The sequence below is a fragment of the Aplidium turbinatum genome, chromosome 6, assembly GCF_918807975.1.
Source record: "Aplidium turbinatum chromosome 6, kaAplTurb1.1, whole genome shotgun sequence".
NCBI classification, from domain to species: Eukaryota; Metazoa; Chordata; class Ascidiacea; order Aplousobranchia; family Polyclinidae; genus Aplidium; species Aplidium turbinatum.
In genome coordinates, this window is record NC_137477.1 from 20,879,581 (window position 1) to 20,901,099 (window position 21,519).

General features: G+C 37.0%; 2 protein-coding genes across 2 annotated transcripts in view; both read right to left on the reverse strand.

Moving 5' to 3' along the window:
• Positions 1-21,519, reverse strand: part of LOC145771977 (uncharacterized) — a 228,054-nt gene that overhangs the window by 166,840 nt on the left and 39,695 nt on the right. The gene's annotated exons all lie outside the window — the stretch shown is intronic.
• LOC145771594 (MAGUK p55 subfamily member 7-like) lies at positions 2,263-4,068 on the reverse strand. The gene is made up of 2 exons (XM_082583299.1): positions 2,517-4,068; positions 2,263-2,447 (listed from the first exon to the last, which is right to left on the reverse strand). The coding sequence occupies exons 1-2, from the start codon at positions 4,018-4,020 to the stop codon at positions 2,272-2,274; spliced, it is 1,680 nt and encodes a 559-aa protein (XP_082439425.1). The 5' UTR covers positions 4,021-4,068; the 3' UTR covers positions 2,263-2,271.

Below are 21,519 nucleotides of genomic sequence, written 5' to 3' on the forward strand. Positions count from 1 at the left end.
ACACTCACAGATAGAAAGTAAGTACTGTTGCAACTTGCATTAAAACATCTAGCACCATACAAAAATATCACAGTTAAATCATTCGTATGTATCAATGTCAAAAGGTTGACATCATTGAAACTTACATAAAAAATGGCTTTCATACAAAACGTTGATCAGTCATTAAAACTTAACAAAATCATACAAAGTGTTTAGATGAATCCATATCAACGCATAAAAACTGACATATCTTTCAACACTTTACCCAGCAAATGCTACACAAAGTTTGAAAAAATCAGGAGAAACTAACTACCCTTCCTCACATCAAAAATAGTGAGTGAAATACAATAAAAATGCTGTCCTTAAAACATGTATAATTTTCATGTGAGGCTATTGAGTAACAATATATAATATATGTACAAATTTAAGATGGGTAGAAAGCATGATTGAGTCCAAAAGAGAAATACGCATGTTGTGATCTATCACTCGCGAAAGCTTTCATCGGCTCTAAACAAACCTAAATACATTAACACAATTTCACAAGTAAGTTTTGATTATAAGAACACATTTAGTTGAATTGTGAATTGGAGGGAAACTGCAAATACGTACATTCTTTGTAGCAAAATTAAAGCATACCATAGTCTAATTACGAATATAGAAAACACAACTTTACAAATTACCATAAATGTTATGCTTTGTATCAGATTTTTCCAAAGATAATTTTTATGGCAGTTAAACAAAAGGTTTGTGAAACAATTGGTTTCAATAAAAACAATGCAGGTAGCCTACTGGTATGTTACGTATATTGTACGGTATATATATATATATAAAGAAAATTCCATTACTCATTCATACTTACTTCTAGCTTTTTATTAATACCAGAAGGAAGAAGTTATGATATTAACCATAGTAGAAATACAGTAAACATTCTTCCATTATACTTCAACAGCATGACATTGAAAAGCGAGTTTCAAACTTTATGTTGGCACACAATGAAAAAGCATAGCCTAACAAATACAGATTTTCTCATACAGGGCACTATAGTTTTGATGGCAAAACAAAGTAAATATAATGTCTAGCAATGTAACAATTGCATTGAAATTACATCAAAATTTTATTGTAATCTGAAAACTATTAATCAATTAATTCAATTATAAACAGTTGCTTAAAGTAGCATGTAAATAAACATGATAATGATCAGCAAAAATACATTGCAATGCTGAGTAAATATGCAAAATAAAACCAGGTCAGATCTTGGTGCATCAAAAGAGGATTGGTACTTTATGCTGCACCAGCACAATCGTTCTTACATTGCAGCACTAAAATTTGTGCATCATGTATAGCTGATGGCATATTATATTCTAAAAAGTGCATACATATTATTTCGACAGCCTAATAAAAAAACTGCCTAAGTGATTTTGCCTGGTCAAAAATCGAATGACTTAGGCAAGAAATTAAATTGCCTATGTCCATCTCATGACTTAGGCAATTTAATTTTTTGAGCATTCTATACTCTGTAGTGAACAATCTGAAAAAGTGACCTGGTCAAAACAACCGCTCTGTGTTTCCAATCATTTTAGTAGAAATAGCTTGTTTTTGCAAAAAAATGACTTAGGCAGTTATTTTATTAGGTTGACAACTTGCAAAACTCATCTTCGTTGGATCTTAGATCAAAATAAACTGAATGAAAACATTGATTATAATAGTTGCTCAATGCATTTGCTAAACAGAAAGATCAAAACAATATTCTGTGAAAAAAATCAACAATTCTGTGCGAAGCAACTTTCAAAAGTTACTAAAGAATAATATTTAAATGTTGTACTATTTGGAACGATAAAAAGTCCGCACATTTGAATAACAAGACTAATAATATGAGTAATGGTCAAAAACAGCACAAACACATTGAAAGATATCACAGATCAAACAAAACGAATATTTAAAGGCGAAAATGCTGCCAAAGTATCTTGATGCTAACCAATATGTTGATAAAGAAAATGCATAAGAGCCATGTTATGCCAAGCTTAAAATAAACCTCTTTTTGATAAAATTGGTTAAAAGGATCGATTCAATAATCGCATCAAAATATCTGGCAAATAGGATCTACAGAATTAACCAATTTCGTCTATGCAGGAGTAACCAGAAAAAAATGTTCAGACTGCCAGTGGACTATTATTAACATCAAGACAGCTGTGCACACATTCAATTGATGAGCAGTTTGAAGTACATAAATTTTGACAACACGGTTTTGATGCACCAAAAATAAGGTTGAATATTAAACTCAGGAAAAAAGGCTTAAGATAACCAATCGATTGGAACCCACTGAGGATCATTTTCAAGAGAAAATGATAGCTCTTTTAGTTGCATAAATGCACGATCACTATTGTCATTTGTAATTGTTGTATCAAATAGTCGTCCATACATGGATTCCATCTTCTCAGATCGACTCACTAAACTTTTTATTTCTTCAGCTGTAAATGGCAATCTTCCTGGTCTTAGCATTGCTACATTTTCTTCCATGTTTTGAAAATTTTCAATACCATCTAGCTTTCCCATTTCCAAAACAGATGGTGGTTTAATAAACACAATGCAAGACTTAAATTCTTTGGTTCTTAGCAGTGTTAAAGCTTGCGGGTATGGTGTCAAGACACAGACTTGGCCAGCTTTAATTACGTAGCGAACAGCCTCAAGACTTGTACCATATAAATTTCCTTTGTATTCTCCATACTCAAGAAAACGGTTTTCTTTAATTCCATTTTCCATGTACTCACGTGTCACAAAATGGTAATCTTTTCCATCTTCTTCACCTCCATGCTTTGCTCGAGAGGTATGTGGAACCGGCACACCATAATGTGAAGGATTAGAATCAATCAAGCGATCTTTTAACTCATTTCTTCCTACACCTTGTGGTCCAACTAGAACAATTGGTCTGTATGTTTTAACCTGAACATCATTGAAAGTATTTTCACTTGGAATATATTGACCAACAATCTCATAAGGTGGAAAATGTGGCAATCGTTTTGAAGAGTCCAAACTATGAGGTGGAGATGTGTTGTTTCGCTTTCTTCTAAAACTAGATCGAATCATGTTCCAAGCATTCTTCCTTCCACTACTCATCAGACTTAAGTTACTTCCTTTGAGTGACGCTGTAGTGGATTTTTTCTCTGCCTGTCGTTGGAGTTTTTCTCGCCTTATTTGCAACTTCATGGTAGGGATAAGTCCAACTTTGTTTATGCTATGCAATGTTTTTTCACTCGATTCTATTGTTGTTGCTTGCCACCACGAATGATCATCTTTTGAAACAACACAAAGAATATCACCTGGGTAAAATGGCAACCCTGCTTCAACACAAGGAATTAAATTATCACTTTGAGGTATATATGTAAAGCGAGACCTCACATACATATTTTGGTTAGCTTCTTTTTTTACAGTTTCTCCAGGAATAAGTTTAAATGTTAAAGGCCCCTTAAATCCTGCTAAAAGTTTGATAAGGTCTCCAGGCTTTTTGCCTTTTGCTTCAACCCCATTAATTTCAACCAAAACATCATTAATATGAATTAAACCACTTCTATCTGCAGCACCACCTTTTAAAATTCGAGCAACTGTTATATTGCCTGTAACCCCATCTGCAGCTATTGTAGCTCCAAGTGGTTCATCACTTTTGACCAATCTTACAACTTTTATTGATTCCTCTCCATCTTTGTTGTTAAAATTGAGGTTGTCAAACGGGATATCGCTCAGCTGAGGTACATCAAATTCTTTGTTTGCAACTTTGTCATGGCAAGACAGTAAAGCCATTAAATGAGGAGATGAATCAAACATAATTGATAATACTTCAAGAGTATCATTGTCTGGATATCTTTTACTTATTTCGTGCACAAATTTTACCAAGTCGCATGCATTACTGTGAACTGATGTTAAGGATGTTGATTGATGTTCTGATTGAAAAGTTTTGTAAATCTTGATTAGTGCTTCAAAATTATAATTGCGAAATATATTATCTAGAGTCTCCAAATCATTACTCGCACCACCTTCTTTTTTCATGCGTGCCTTTAGCTGCTTTATTAACCCAGAAATGTCTTCAATATTCACTGTATTTCTTTCCATTGTAGGCATGTAAACATTCCAATTTTTATAACAAAATCTAAAAGCAGAAACAAAGTGGTTAAACCAAGAACTTTAATAAAATTCAAACTTTCTAGTAGACACAGCCTAACATAAGCCTAGAATAATGTTAAATATAGATAAGTCTGCTACATATTTTAAGACTTGTGTTTTTCACTCCACCTGCAATGCCTTTTCACTCCAAGAGAAATACAAGAAAAATGTTGCTAGAAATGTTACCTAGCGTTCAGATATATCCTACCTCTCTGTAGTGCCAGTTTTTAAAGGGATATTAAAGGAAAAACCTGACTTGGCGATTGTACACGTTCTTTGTGTTTAACATGCTACCATAAAACGATTTTCAATAAAATTTTGCCCCATTGCGGTCTGATCAGCATTCCGCACTCGCTTTTGTCAGAGCTTTCAAAACGAGAATGGGCGTGAGCAGCAAAGCGTGCGATTGTACACTGTATGTACAGTCTATGTCACTATAGGCGAACAATCAGTTGATCGCGCAATAGTTGTTACTGCAAGCGATTTAACTGTAGGCTATGTACGGTATGTATGTACATCAAAACAGCAGATTTCATCATCAAAACATCAGACAGTTTGCTCAAAACATCAGATCTGATGTTGAAACATCAGAAGTAGTAACGTGGCTTTTGTTATTACTGTCGATAGTGACGTATTCTCGAGCAGTGTTTGCACTTTTTGGTCATTTTGAAAAAAATAAATGAAACATTGGACTTTGGGCCTTGCCAGTGTCATTGAAAACAATTTTTTTTTCGATAATTCTTTTTGAAATGTATTCTTGAATGTTCAGTTTACGCATTTTAATGCTTAATTCCCATTTGAAAATTTCATTTAGTAATTAGTAGCCTATGCCTTTAATGGCATTGTCTTATTTCAAAATTGTACTGTATTGCAATGAAGGTACTGTATGACATATATCAATTTCAAATGGTTGGTTTAAATGCTGTCATTTCTTAAAATTTATGCGCAACAGAGCGACAGCATGTAGCGACTTATGAAGATAAAATGAAAATCTATTCACACTTTTCCTACAACTCAATGTGAGTTATGTTACTTAAAACAGCCACGCATGTATATAAACGTAAGCCTAGTAGGGAGATACATCCAAACCAAACTGTAGGCAATGTTTTTCTTAGCCTATATTTGTCTTAAATGTGAAAAAATGAAGACATGTTCTTAACCAAACATGCAAGCTACTCAAATATGTTGATACAAAATTCCTTAAGCTTGCTCGTAAATGTAAACAAATCAAAGGTTTACGACGCAAATAAAACTTTGGGTGCTCTTCCACAAGACGCCCTGTTGGTCAACCAGACAAAATGATGACGTCGCACACATTGGAATGGACTATTATGAAGGAGGAGGTGCGGGGTGGAAATGCAATGAAACACACCAGAAGGAAATTGTCTCCCATTTATTGATTTGTTGTTCAATTTAATGAAATTTGCAATCGTTGAAAAGCACAAGCATAGATCTAACTAACTAAGTTAATACCAAGTCCCAAAATACTACTAGCTCCATCTGGTGGCCACCTAAACTTGACCAAATTCAAACCATTATCAAAAGTTTATTTGCAATGATAAAAACATTAAACGACAACCAATTAAAAGAACATGTTACTGTTTATTGAAGTGCTAACTTTCATTTTTATATCTTATTCAATATGCGCGCAATCGTTGTTCGAAGACAGCCCCCAACGAAGCTTTTGCCCAATGCATTTCAATGGCGAATCGATCGTCTTCCAGTTCACGCCCTGCCTGATCACGATTCTTCTTCTTGCGTTTGAGATCACGATAATTAATTGTCTCCCATTTATTCATTTCTTGCTCAATTTTAACAGATTTGCTATTGTTGAAAAGCACAAGCATAGATCTAACCAACTAAGTTATTACCAAGTCCCAAAATACTACTAGCTCCATCTGGTGGCCACTTAAACTTGACCAAATTCAAACCATTATCAAAAGTTTATTTGCAATGATAAACACATTAAACGACAACCAATTAAAAGAACATGTTACTGTTTATTGAAGTGCTAACTTTCATTTTTATATCTTATTCAATATGCGCGCAATCGTTGTTCGAAGACAGCCCCCCAACGAAGCTTTTGCCCAATGCATTTCAATGGCGAATCGATCGTCTTCCAGTTCACGCCCTGCATGTTCACGATAATTAATTGTCTCCCATTTATTCATTTCTTGCTCAATTTCAACAGATTTGCTATCGTTGAAAAGCACAAGCATAGATCTAACCAACTAAGTTAATACCAAGTCCCAAAATACTACTAGCTCCATCTGGTGGCCACCTAAACTTGACTAAATTCAAACCATTATCAAAAGTTTATTTGCAGTGATAAAAACATTAAACGACCACCAATTAAAAGAACATGTTACTGTTTATTGAAGTGCTAACTTTCATTTTTATATCTTATTCAATATGCGCGCAATCGTTGTTCGAAGACAGCCCCCCAACGAAGCTTTTGCCCAATGCATTTCAATGGCGAATCGATCGTCTTCCAGTTCACGCCCTGCGTGATCACGACAATTAATTGTCTCCCATTTATTCATTTCTTGCTCAATTTCAACAGCTTTGCTATCGTTCAAAAGCACAAGCATAGATCTAACCAACTAAGTTAATACCAAGTCCCAAAATACTACTAGCTCCATCTGGTGGCCACCTAAACTTGACCAAATTCAAACCATTATCAAAAGTTTATTTGCAATGATAAACACATTAAACGACAACCAATTAAAAGAACATGTTACTGTTTATTGAAGGGCTAACTTTCATTTTTATACTTTATTTAATATATGAGCAATCGTTGTTCGAAGACAGCCCCCCAACGAAGCTTTTGCCCAATGCATTTCAATGGCGAATCGATCGTCTTCCAGTTCACGCCCTGCGTGATCACGACAATTAATTGTCTCCCATTTATTCATTTCTTGCTCAATTTCAACAGCTTTGCTATCGTTGAAAAGCACAAGCATAGATCTAACCAACTAAGTTAATACCAAGTCCCAAAATACTACTAGCTCCATCTGGTGGCCACCTAAACTTGACCAAATTCAAACCATTATCAAAAGTTTATTTGCAATGATAAACACATTAAACGACAACCAATTAAAAGAACATGTTACTGTTTATTGAAGTGCTAACTTTCATTTTTATATCTCATTCAATATGCGCGCAATCGTTGTTCGAAGACAGCCCCCAACGAAGCTTTTGCCCAATGCATTTCAATGGCGAATCGATCGTCTTCCAGTTCACGCCCTGCCTGATCACGATTCTTCTTCTTGCGTTTGAGATCACGATAATTAATTGTCTCCCATTTATTCATTTCTTGCTCAATTTTAACAGATTTGCTATTGTTGAAAAGCACAAGCATAGATCTAACCAACTAAGTTATTACCAAGTCCCAAAATACTACTAGCTCCATCTGGTGGCCACTTAAACTTGACCAAATTCAAACCATTATCAAAAGTTTATTTGCAATGATAAACACATTAAACGACAACCAATTAAAAGAACATGTTACTGTTTATTGAAGTGCTAACTTTCATTTTTATATCTTATTCAATATGCGCGCAATCGTTGTTCGAAGACAGCCCCCCAACGAAGCTTTTGCCCAATGCATTTCAATGGCGAATCGATCGTCTTCCAGTTCACGCCCTGCGTGATCACGACAATTAATTGTCTCCCATTTATTCATTTCTTGCTCAATTTCAACAGATTTGCTATCGTTGAAAAGCACAAGCATAGATCTAACCAACTAAGTTAATACCAAGTCCCAAAATACTACTAGCTCCATCTGGTGGCCACTTAAACTTGACCAAATTCAAACCATTATCAAAAGTTTATTTGCAATGATAAACACATTAAACGACAACCAATTAAAAGAACATGTTACTGTTTATTGAAGTGCTAACTTTCATTTTTATATCTCATTCAATATGCGCGCAATCGTTGTTCGAAGACAGCCCCCAACGAAGCTTTTGCCCAATGCATTTCAATGGCGAATCGATCGTCTTCCAGTTCACGCCCTGCCTGATCACGATTCTTCTTCTTGCGTTTGAGATCACGATAATTAATTGTCTCCCATTTATTCATTTCTTGCTCAATTTTAACAGATTTGCTATTGTTGAAAAGCACAAGCATAGATCTAACCAACTAAGTTATTACCAAGTCCCAAAATACTACTAGCTCCATCTGGTGGCCACTTAAACTTGACCAAATTCAAACCATTATCAAAAGTTTATTTGCAATGATAAAAACATTAAACGACAACCAATTAAATGATTGCTTGCACAGTCCCATTGCTCATTTAACCACCAGTTTGTGTTTAGCTTGTCTGAAGACATATCACAGTACAATGTGTACTTTTCTGTTGTGATAGCATCAGACCCAACCATATGGCTTAAACTGTCATGCCAGGTCCCACTTGATACAACTTATTCATAGTGTAGAAACTGTTGACAACAGTTAACCCATTAAAGTTACTTTGGGATAAGAAAAAACAATTAACTGACCTCGCCACTAAACTGCACAGCTCCTTTTCAAAACGCACGATGGCTCATGTCAAAAGAATTATTATGCATCCACTAAAAATAAATTTACCAATTTAACATGTTTTTGTTATTTCTATTTGGAAACCGTTGCAGCAAGCATTTTACGCTGAAATTTATTTAAAGTTGCTTTCGTATTTTTTTAGATCTTGGATATCGCCACCAAACGGACAACCATCACCATCATTATGTTTCGGCCACAGGGGTTCATACGAACCACATTGAAAACCTGTGGCTGAATTGTAAACGGAAATTTAAAAGAATGGGTGGCACCACAAGGCACATGATACCTGGGTATCTTGATGAATTTATGTGGCGACATCAGTTTCCACGGGGACGACATTTTCCGGAAGTTCTCCGCGCCATAAGGGAGTCCTACCCCTTACTGTAGCCGCCACATCGTCCATTTGCCAAAAAAACAGCCCTTTTCAGGGCTACCTAATGATAAAAAACAGTTGCTGCCAGGGGCGCCGGAACGATTTTTGACTGGGGGGGCAAGATTACGAAAAAAGAGCACTTTTGTTTACTAAAAGGCCAATTTTTTTTCAAGTTTTAAGATAAGACATAGCGATAATGACCATATCAGCTCACTATGTATTGAGTAATGATAGCCTACAAGTGTCCGGTATACAAAGAAGGGCATCATGCTATTTTATAATGATGTAACCTACTGTCAAGCCTTAAAGCAGCCTGCGGCCATGGCCGCTACGTAGTGCTTGAATGAACCGCAGGTGCTACCTTCTCAATCGGCCAAGTTTGGCCGCCGGTCTCTCCTAGCCAATTATTTAATTTCGCAATACAATGATCGTGGATTAAATGTCGAAAACATGCAGTATCAAAGAGTGACGCAAAGTTAGATCAGCGCGTCATAATCGCCACTGTTGCATTGTGTGGTGAATATTTGTTATTGATGGAATATCCATCTGCGATCGGCAGCGCTGTAAGTCTTGTTTGTAATTCCCGACGTTTATTTTAACAAAGTCTTAATCCGAATTGCTAATTTACATCGGCTGGCAATATTGTCGTTTTTATGTCGATTCGATGTTGTCGGACATTGAACCGTTGTTAAAAAGGAGAACAAAGTTAGTTGACGTCAATGGGAAAACATTTTTTGATCATATTTTGCAAAAATTATGCTTCTTTTAGTAATGTACATCATTGAAATAGCTAAAACCTCAATTGCTAAGGCCACAGGATCAGATGTCAGTGGATTTAACAGAAAAAATATTTCGCACTTGCTAGTGCATCGTCAGTTCTGATAAAGGGCAGTTAAAGCCTACAAGTAATGTTTTAATCATTAAAATACTTATTTTATTACCTTGCCGTCATCGTCAACACATGTCGAACGTTGTTTTTCGTTGCTAAAAAGAATTCTAGGGGAGTAGCGAACTTTTATAAAATCAGCCACATTGGAGACACTCGTGCGAGTGTCGTTTGAATAGTACTGGATTACAATCCCGATAAAGCAGTTATTGCGTGGTGCAGCGATTCTATTTTAGGACGTCGCCCAGGCCCAGACTTCAACAACGCTAAGTGATCATTTTAGCATTGTTGCAAGTTTAATTCTATTTACTTGTGCTATCGTTATTTTTATTTTGTATTTTGGCCTCCAAGCACACAGATTTGGCCGCCGAGAAGGAGCTCCCGTTAGGCCACGATGGCTGTCGAAAAAAAACGAGTTTTAAGGCCTGTACTGTGTTGCAAAATTTTGTGCCGTAAATATTATTTTGAGGCAAAAATGAAAGATTATAATTAGGCTAAAAGCGAATAGCAGAAATTGTTATATTGCAAAATGTGCAGTAGCTAACATGACTTTAAAAGGGCACCATTGCCCCCCCCCCCGTCCCTCCGCTTCCGGCGCCCCTGGTTGCTGCCCACATACTTTGTGATATTTATTCTATAACAAACAAACTAGGCTAACAAAAGTGCAATGTTAGATGAAACAAAATAATTTTTTTAACTTACATTTGTAACGTGATTTTTGTGTGTCAACGTTTAAGGTTTGGACCTAAGTTATGAATCATTTTGTTTACACACACGGCCACACGGATGCCTTTAGGAAAAAGACTTTGTGTGGTATTGAAAGAACACGAGAATGCAAGCCCAAGTCATTTCATTACGGTTTCGTTACCTACCTTTGATCCATATTTAAGCCTAGGTTTATTAGGCTTAGCCTAAGTGTTGTGAAAAAATTTCTTGGCTAAGCATTGAACAAAACATAAGTATCCGCACCCACTGTCTCGCTGGTTGTTGTTGCTTTTTATTATTTGCAGAGGTTTCTCCATCCAAATAGGAACAATTTTCTGACTCCTGCACTTAGAGCTGACATCACTTGCTTCCTCAACCGAGCTTTTCCAGTTGATGTCGACTGCGGGCCGAGTGACAACAATTCTTCCACGACCTCTCAAAGGATCAAAGTTCTACACCGCTCTAGAGCACACATCGCTTTCCTATTGATCAGTGTTTGTTACATTACTTGATTCGGACAAGCCATTACACCACCAATTAGGCTATTTGTGTGCCTGATCCTAATCCTTTCTATGACTTTAGCATTTTTTCTATATAAATGGGAGACAATTAATTATCGCGATCACGCAATGTGAATCCAGACAGACGATCGATTCGTCATTGAAATGCATTGTGCAAAAGCTTCGTTGGGAGGCTGTCTTCGAACAACGATTGCTCATGCATTAAACAAAGTATAAAAATGAAAGTTAGCCCTTCAATAACCAGTAACATGTTCTTTTAATTGGTTGTCGTTTAATGTTTTTATCATTGCAAATAAACTTTTGATAATGGTTTGAATTTGGTCAAGTTTAGGTGGCCACCAGATGGAGCTAGTAGTATTTTTTGGGACTTGGTATTAATTTAGTTGGTTAGATCTATGCTTGTGCTTTTCAACGATAGCAAATCTGTTGAAATTGAGCAAGAAATGAATAAATGGGAGACAATTAATTATCGTGAACATGCATGGCGTGAACTGGAAGACGATCGATTCGCCATTGAAATGCATTGTGCAAAAGCTTCGTTGGGGGGCTGTCTTCGAACAACGATTGCTCGTATATTAAATGAGGTATAAAAATGAAAGTTAGCACTTCAATAAACAGTAACATGTTCTTTTAATTGGTTGTCGTTTAATGTTTTTATCATTGCAAATAAACTTTTGATAATGGTTTGAATTTGGTCAAGTTTAGGTGGCCACCAGATGGAGCTAGTAGTATTTTTTGGGACTTGGTATTAACTTAGTTGGTTAGATCTATGCTTGTGCTTTTCAACGATAGCAAATCTGTTGAAATTGAGCAAGAAATGAATAAATGGGAGACAATTAATTATCGTGAACATGCAGGGCGTGAACTGGAAGACGATCGATTCGCCATTGAAATGCATTGGGCAAAAGCTTCGTTGGGGGGCTGTCTTCGAACAACGATTGCGCGCATATTGAATAAGATATAAAAATGAAAGTTAGCACTTCAATAAACAGTAACATGTTCTTTTAATTGGTTGTCGTTTAATGTGTTTATCATTGCAAATAAACTTTTGATAATGGTTTGAATTTGGTCAAGTTTAAGTGGCCACCAGATGGAGCTAGTAGTATTTTGGGACTTGATAATAACTTAGTTGGTTAGATCTATGCTTGTGCTTTTCAACAATAGCAAATCTGTTAAAATTGAGCAAGAAATGAATAAATGGGAGACAATTAATTATCGTGATCTCAAACGCAAGAAGAAGAATCGTGATCAGGCAGGGCGTGAACTGGAAGACGATCGATTCGCCATTGAAATGCATTGGGCAAAAGCTTCGTTGGGGGCTGTCTTCGAACAACGATTGCGCGCATATTGAATAAGATATAAAAATGAAAGTTAGCACTTCAATAAACAGTAACATGTTCTTTTAATTGGTTGTCGTTTAATGTTTTTATCATTGCAAATAAACTTTTGATAATGGTTTGAATTTGGTCAAGTTTAGGTGGCCACCAGATGGAGCTAGTAGTATTTTGGGACTTGGTATTAACTTAGTTAGTTAGATCTATGCTTGTGCTTTTCAACGATTGCAAATTTCTTTAAATTGAACAACAAATCAATAAATGGGAGACAATTTCCTTCTGGTGTGTTTCTTTGCATTTCCACCCCGCACTTCCTCCTTCATAATAGTCCATTCCAATGTGTGCGACGTCATCATTTTGTCTGGTTGACCAACAGGGCGTCTTGTGGAAGAGCACCAAACTTTGCAGGTCCTAATGAGAGAGGTTAAGACAGGGATATCTAAAGAAAGGGATGCGAAGGCTCACAGCAATTGCCTTATTCTTATGACACTACCAGGGCGGTAGTTTGTAGTGCGTAAAACATGCAGTTCTTTTCACAATTGCAGAAAGTTTTGTTGTGCAACTGGTACAGTCAGTTACATATGACAGTTAGTAAATGTTACATAGAGCATATTTAAAAAATACTTGTTTAAAAAGACAGTTGAAAAGTCACAAGTTAGCTGTTTTTCTTAACAAAGTCTTTGCAGTAGGCCAGATTTAAAGCAAATAATAATAATAATGGGTGCAAGTATAGAATCCGCCACCCTAGTCAACATGACGTCACAAAACGGACGCAACTACTACATAAGGGGTGAAAAATGGGTGCAAGTATAGAATCCGCCACCCTAGTCAACATGACGTCACAAAACGGACGCAACTACTACATAAGGGGTGAAAAAAAGGAGGCTGAAAAGCGGCGGAATGAAGGTGATAAAGCGGAATGGATATGGATTTTTTAACAATTTTACTGTGTTTTTACAATAAAAACATTAAACCAACGTCGAGTGTTGAATATAACTACCTAGAATGACATAAAATTTACCAAATTGCATCAATTCAGCTAAAAATTTACCCAATTAAACTTTAAAAATAAAATTATGAAACGTTTGCAACTAAATGTGTTGTAGCTATCTAAGTTCAGCTCGCATTTTAATTTTTACAATAAAAGTACCAATCTAACGCAACTGCAAAGAGTATGTCTTGCTTTATGCACCTGGAAAGTTTCACTATCTTATCTACAAAACGGGCAATCGTCGTTCAAACGTAGCCGCTCAGCGACACTTTTTTCCAATGCATTGTAAAGGCGAATCGATCCTTATTCAGTATAAGCCACCCCCTGTTTGTTGTGATCGGTAAATAGTGCTTCCACTAAACTTGCTGTAGTTTTCTCGTTTCTGCTCGGATTTTAACAATTTTGCCATCGTTGGAAAGCACGATCATACATCTACACGAATCAATTAAACAGTAGCACAAAATAGGTACTAGCTTTATCTTGTGATAACTTAAACTTCACCAACTTGTAACGATTCTCAGCAATTTAATTTTTACAATAAAATCATTAAATCTTTGCAAACTAAAAGAATATGTCTTGCTTTATGCACATGAAAATGTTATGGTTTTATTTATTGTCGCTCTACAACAGCTAAGGTCTTTTAGCGACAGGGCTCATTTTTAATTTGTATCAGGTTTACGATGTTATCACATTATCACCCGACTCATTCTCACTGCGCTACGCAGGATAGAACACAATCGGTACCGTTTTTAAAGTCTTCGGTTTGACCCGACCTGGAATCGATCTCAGATCTACCAGCACCAGAGCCGAAGGCGAAACCACTCGGCCACTGAGCTGGTTTTTTTTAAAGCAAATAAACGGGTAGTTGAATTAACAAGTAACCATGAGCGTGCAGTGAGTATCCAGGCTTGATGCTGATAGCGCAATGCAGGTTATCATAACAAGAGTAATTAAACTACTAACAGTGCAAATTGTCAGTTTACGGTAAACACAGATTATTTACGATAAACAGAAGCCCTTCTATTGTCAGACGTATTAAAAGCCTTCATATCCCCTTCTCTAGATATCCCTGGGTTAAGAACCGAAACAGAGGATATCCTAGGCAAAAGCCAGCAAGAAAATATCAATTAGCCTGCGGCTTGCTCCTGGCTACGCAGCATTGTTGCATAGAATATTTTATCACCGCTAGTGGTAAAAACGTCGCCTTTGTGAGAAGGATCACCAAGGTTCAGATTCAAAGTGCAATCATCAATTCATTCATTTGTTTCAATAGTCTCATTTAATCGAGTAAATGAAATTTTAAACAATAGGCAAATTGTGTAATATTAAATTAAAACATGGGACAATCAGGTTGGCAACGAAAAACCACAAGTGGTCATCTAATTACTAAGCTCGTACAGGGGCTGAGAGCCCTGAAATTTTGTTGGTTTTGAATCTTTATCCTTGGACTGACAAAGCCTTGATAGGTTATTCCTGTTTTTTCGCATACTTATAGAGGCTTTTGAGGCATGGCTTTTGACGGAGATCGACAGAGTAAAGTTTCCGATTGTTGAAGTGTTGTTGCCGGGGAAATTATTCCATCTACTGTACTAGGTAGGCCTACCGCTGAATGGAGAGCAAACATTGTGAATCTGGGGTGGTAAAAGGATAGAACCTCAGTCCCAGAGGCTCACACGACGACAAATGGAGAGCAGTCCTGATATGCGTTGCTCAAGGGCAAGCCACGAGAGCCGAATCAGCGCCGCATCATCTTGAGTCAGCGCGTAACCACTGAGTTACCGTAAACCGGGGCTACTTTGAACGCCAGGGTAACTTTGAACAATTTTTTTTTATTTTGTTTGTTCATTTTATGTTTACCTAAAAACGTATCTTTGCTTGTTTTATTTTTCTGTTTAGCAGTCAATTTGTAAATAGTGTTTGGTAAACTATTTCTGAAAACGCTTTCTGTTCGAATACAAAGAAGAATGCTGCTGATTTGAGACTATTCTGCTTTCATCCTCGATTTTGAGGAAAATAATCAGTTTTAGCAAGGTAAAAATACTTCACTGTGTGTCTGAGTGGTTTTAACGCTTTTGGGCAGCTCAGACGACGACGAACGCTTTTGGGCAAGACCTTCTACTCAATTGCAGGGTAAGTCATAAGCAAGTTATATCAATATGCATGTCGAGTTTTTTTGTAGTAGTTTTGGAAAGCTTGGGTCATATAGGTACTAGATGGGGTTACTTTGAACAGTATCCTGGGGTTACTTTGAACGTCAAAAGAGGATTTCGAATGCTGTATTCATCCTTTCGATCCGCAAAAAGTGTTGGAACAGCTTCCAGATTATGATTTGAATGAAAATGGCGATGCCAGTACCGGTACCGACACAGCTCGCAGAGTGTCAGATGCAGTTCTTGGAGTGCTCAGAGTGATGTGGGTGTGGATGAGGACAGACCAAAGAAGAGAAGAAAGAAGATCAATGTCATTCCAGGGAAAGGCATCACATGTGATGAGATAGCAGAAGCAGGTGAGCATCAGAGCACATACCGGTAACCATTCTTTTATTTCTAGAACCCTCTGTTTTTTTTAGTCTTATTGCAAAGGTTAAATAACTTAATTTTATGTAGCCTACCAGTAGGCCTACTGGTATTGGTGTCTAAAATATTTCTACTATGAAAGCACATCATTAACAACTTCATTATCATTTGCAAAAAGCTACGATTTCGTTGCACTGCTGCTCTGAATAAATATTTTTGCAGGCACATCTAAAAGTGCAATTGCAGTTACCGGTACAGACGGTGAAGATGAATCGGAAAGCGATGAGTCGTATGAGGACGAAAGCATAGAAGATGGTGCTTCATCAGATGATGATATGGTTTCTGATGGTGATATTGAAGAAAATGAAGCAGAAAGATCTAATAAAAAAGATATTGCAACTTTAGTGTACATAGGCTAATTGTTGAATACGAAGGGCAACATTTCCCCGGTAAAGTGACAAGTGTTGAGAGCGAAGGAGCGGTGGTATCAACATTGACAAAGTGCAATCGAAACGGATGGAGATGGCCCCAAACCAAAGATGAGATGCTCTATGAGTGGGATGATGTTGTCAAAGTACAGCCCAAACCTATTCCTCTCAATAACAGAAATATTCTTCGATTTCTTGACTTAGAATACATGTGGGGCAAGTAGTTACAAAACCGATGCTGATATGAACTGTTTTGAACCATATTTCTTGTTTTCCTGTAGCATCATAATTGCTATTGCCAATTCGTGTACCAGTTTGTGTAAATATGTTCTCTTCAGTAAAATATGTTGCTTATTGTCAATATACTACAGTACCGATTGGTCACAGCGGTAAACCATAATCTCTTCGTGGGAAAATTGTAACATAAGATTCCCAAATCCGTTCGTCTGCATGTAATGACCGAAAAATAAACACTCTTTTGAAACGTCTATTCAAAAGTGTATTCCTGTAAAATTAGCCCGCGGCTATCGAAAATGGGACGCAACACCGTACGCCTCTAAAACTGTCACTACAGAACAGATTACTTGGATAAAAGACGGAAAATTTGTCCAGCTAGCAAGCACCAAGCAAACAGTTAAATTTGCGACTGACTTCCAACAAACAATTTACGAATGACTAGAATAATTTGCGATATCTCAAATGCACGTAGACAGTAACTGTGACGCAATAATGAAAGACAATTATGAAGTCATTCAAACAGGTGTTCAAGCGGCTAATGCAATATTTCATAAGGTCTTACGAACGATGGTGCAATATTTGGACATTTTCTAGCAATTTCCATGACGTAAGATGCCAGCTAGGTTAAGTAGACCATAACGGTTTTTATATGACGTTTGATTTGGTGAACAAATTGTCGGGAATACCGATATCAAAAAGATTTTTTTAAAACTTTCAATGTGTTTAAAGTAACCTCATATACAGCCAAATTTGAACAAACGTTAACAATTCACGTCTGTTCAAAGTAACCCCGAGTACAGGGTTACTTTGAACACCGACAATTTTTCAAAAAAAGCGGTTAAGATTGAAATTAAAACTGAATGTTGTTTGTGCTATTTCGAGACCTAGTTGGTCCCCCTAACATATTGCAATTTAGCGCGGATAGGTTAAGAAACCGCTGATGCACTTCATTTTGAAATCAAAAAGCGTTCAATGTAACTCCGGTTTACCCAGAGTTTACGACCTGGATTTTTCAATTTACATTTTTTATTTTGGGCTTTATTGGCCTCTAATTTAAGAAATTTGTATTGAAGAAAGACTACAAAACTTGGAAAGGTTGCAGATTTACGGGAGTTTGAAACATTGATTAGGCTACATTTTAATATAGGCTACCAAAGGTTTATTCCATAATAAAATAAACGAAAATAAAATAAATTAACAAACATTTCACCAAATACAAAACTAAATGTCACAAAACATAGGAAGCACCAATCCAAGTCAGTAGCCTACCGTATTTCAAAGTTTCTACAAGTTTGCGAAACTGCCAAGATTAAGCTCTCCAAGACAACTTCTCAGTCCGAGGATAAAGATTCCTATAATAATAATCAATCAATTAAAAACCTTAATTGCGTATGATTTCCCGGTACGGTAGCCTACTTGAACCTCTAAAAAGTTTTGTAAGCTACGGTATATCACCCGAGAACTTGGTTGGATAAGCGCTCGATTTTTCAAACAAAGGAAGTACAAGATCAACCAACTGCATGATCAATTGATCAAGCTTATCAAGAGGCTTTCTCAGATTTAGTCCGCTCCGATAACTCACTTGGTTAGTGCGTTACTTCTGGAACGAAGAAGCTTCAAACTCAAGCGGCGCTGGTTCGACTCTCGGGGTGTGCGCTTGAGCAACGCACATCAAGGAATGCTCTCCATTTAGCGGCATCTAACGGATGGAATAATTCCCTGGCAACAAGACTTCAACAATCGGAAACTTCGCTCAGGGATTCACTTCGCTCTGTCAATCTCGGTGACCGGGCAGCGAAAATTTTTCCCACGAGATTTCTGTCTCATTTACATATTTTGGTAAAAGATTGTATTAAAACCGTGTGAATGCAACATTTACTCGTTGGCACATTTGGTTCAGTGGTTTCATCCTCTTCCTAGTGATCGTGAGAACGAGGGTTCGACGCCCGTCGAAGTCAAACTTTTTTTTTTTCTTTAAATTAATTTTTGCGGTGCATGGTCACAACGGTAAACTACAATCTCTTCGTGGGAAAATTGTAACATAAGATTCCCGGATCCGTTCGTCTGTATGCAATGACCGAAAAAAAAACACTCTTCTGAAAACGTCTATTCAAAAATTGTATTTCTGTAAAAACAGCCTCAAGGTTGTCGAAATTGCGACGCAACACCGTAGCCTACACCACTAAAACTTGTCACTACAATACAAATTACTGAGATAAAGACGGAAATTTCGTCCAGCTGGCAAGCACTAAGCAAAACAGTTAAATATGCAACCAACTTTTCAAGCAACAATTTTAAAATGACGAGAATAGATTGCAATATTTCAAACGCACGTAAGCAGTTTCTGTGACGTAATAATGAAAAGCATTATGAAGCTATTCCAAGTTTCCAACACCTGTTGGCTTTGGCTTACACCATATCTCGTAATTCAAGATTTAACGATGATGTAATGTTTCAACAGGTCCAGGTGTGACCAGAGGTGATGCAATCTTTGCTAATTTCTAGCAATAGTCCATTATGTCAGACGCCAAGATTCAGTAGACCTGAACGGTTTTATGTGACTTTTGATTTAAAAATTGTCCGGAACAGTGCACAAGAGCTTTTCAAAACAAAACAAGTAGGGTTAGGGAAAGCTTATATTTTATTATTTTTGCAGAATTTTATTGGTAAATAGTTATTTCGCAATCTGAATCAACCAATCTCTCAAAACACTTTCGGAAAATCTTACTTTTAGAGTGACTAAAATCAATGAGACAGAAATCTCGTGAGAAAAAAAATTTGCGACCGGGCCTGCGTCAGTGATTCAAAGCTTCTACAAGTATGCGAAACTGCCTGGATTAAACTCTTCAAGAAGCTTTCCCAGTTCGAGGATGAAGATTCAATCAATCATAGGATAAAGATCCTTTCAATCATTCGAAAGTCGAAAAGCATTTAAATTCCGGGAATTCCCCTTCTCACATACCGTCCAAACCCAATTGTTGTTTATCTTCTTTAGCATTAGCAATACACCTTTTGCATAACAAACCAACAGAGCGTGACGTTGGAGTCGTGAACGACTCGTCGCTGTTTGCAATGCTGTGCGCTAGGGTTAGTGGCGTTGTTTGCAGGCGAATAAATTGTTTAACGTTTGCTTGAGCTGTTGTTTTGTGGTCTTTACAGGCGTGTATCAGTGTTTCAGTATAATTTGCCAGAAAATTAAAGGATTTTAAGTTGTAGACTTAGGCTACAGAAGTGTAACCTTCGACCAGTTCTTTGCTGTACTGGAAGCGACCTTGCCAGGCAAAGATAGGAAGAATTCCCTGTATTATACAGCTTCAAAAGCTAAGCGTGCAAATCAAGATGTTGATGCAGAACTTGATGACGATGCTACTTTCGAAATACCTCAAAATGCTACAGGAGCACTGCATCTACATAGATTAGCGGTGGAAGATGAAGTTTTGTTGGTGTTGATGAAGCTTCGCCTGGGTTTGTTTTATACAGACTTAAGCACAAGGTTTGGTAGCCTATTAGTTCTGCATCTGTACTGTACACCGTATTTTTCATTCATGAATGCATCTCATGTATTTATAAGGTTGATTAGTTTGAACATATTCCCTCATCGTGATGTTATCATAGCAGCCATGAAGCCAGACTTCAAAAAGGACTACCCAAGCACCATGATCATCATCAACTGCACTGAAGTATCCTACGTCTTGAAACACCATCCTCACTTCACCGTCAATCGCAAACGTACTCGAACTATAAAAGTACACACTGCAAGGGCAATAGTGGGAGTTGATCCAAATAGGACAATGGGAGTATTATGTTTGTATCTCAGTTGTCAGTTGTACACTGGTAATGTGAGTGACACAGAAATATGTCAGAGGAGTGGATTTTTTCACTTTTTGAAGCAGAAAATAGCTGCTAATGAACTGCACTTCAATGATGCTGTTATGGCCGATAAAGGGTTTCTCATAGAAAAAGACTTACCTGATATTGGTCTACATTTGAATATCCCACCGTTCCTAGGTAGAAGGACTCAAATGAGTGAAGACGAAGTGTTGAATACACGAAGTATTGCACGCCATCGCATTCATGTAGAGAGGGCTATAAAAAAAATTGTCAATTTCACATCTTCGACAAGAAAATACCAGTGACTATGCTTAGTATCATCAATGAAGTGTGGTTGGTTTGTTGCATCTGTTATGCAGAATCAAAATAAAATGTTGCAAGACAAGGTACCATTGACGTGGACCATAATTCCCGGTCAAAATGCACACGCTCCACAATGGCCGTCTTAAATTGCCTTTCCTAGTCTGTTAGCCAACACTATGATTAAAACGAACAAGAACTGAAGTGTACCGATAACCTACAACAATTCATAAACACAAAAAATTTACTTTCACCTGCCAACGACTTCACGCTTGCTTGCAATAACAAGAAACGCCTTCATAAACTGTAGTAAACAAGTGATTCTTCACCCTCGGACTCCACGTAACTCAAACGTCACGCTCTGGTGATTTTGAATGTGCAAAAAGTCTATTGTTGTTTAGTATTTTATTAATATTATTAAAAATGCATGAAGAATCAGCAAAGCCTTATTTATGGCATATGCATTTCGTTCCACAACTGTAGAGCATCATTAGTGCCTTATTGTTGTTTTTTTCAGTGAAGGAATGAGGATGCACTGGAATCAAATTGTTAATATAACTTTTCTTCAGTTTGTTTTTCACAATGTTTAATGACTTGTTGTCATCCTAATACTGTACTGTAGTCCCCGCTTATTAAGCCCAATTTGGTCCGCTTCAGAATTATTGAATGTATAAGAGTGATAGAGAATCATCCCCGTTTAATAAGCACAACATAGTCCAGT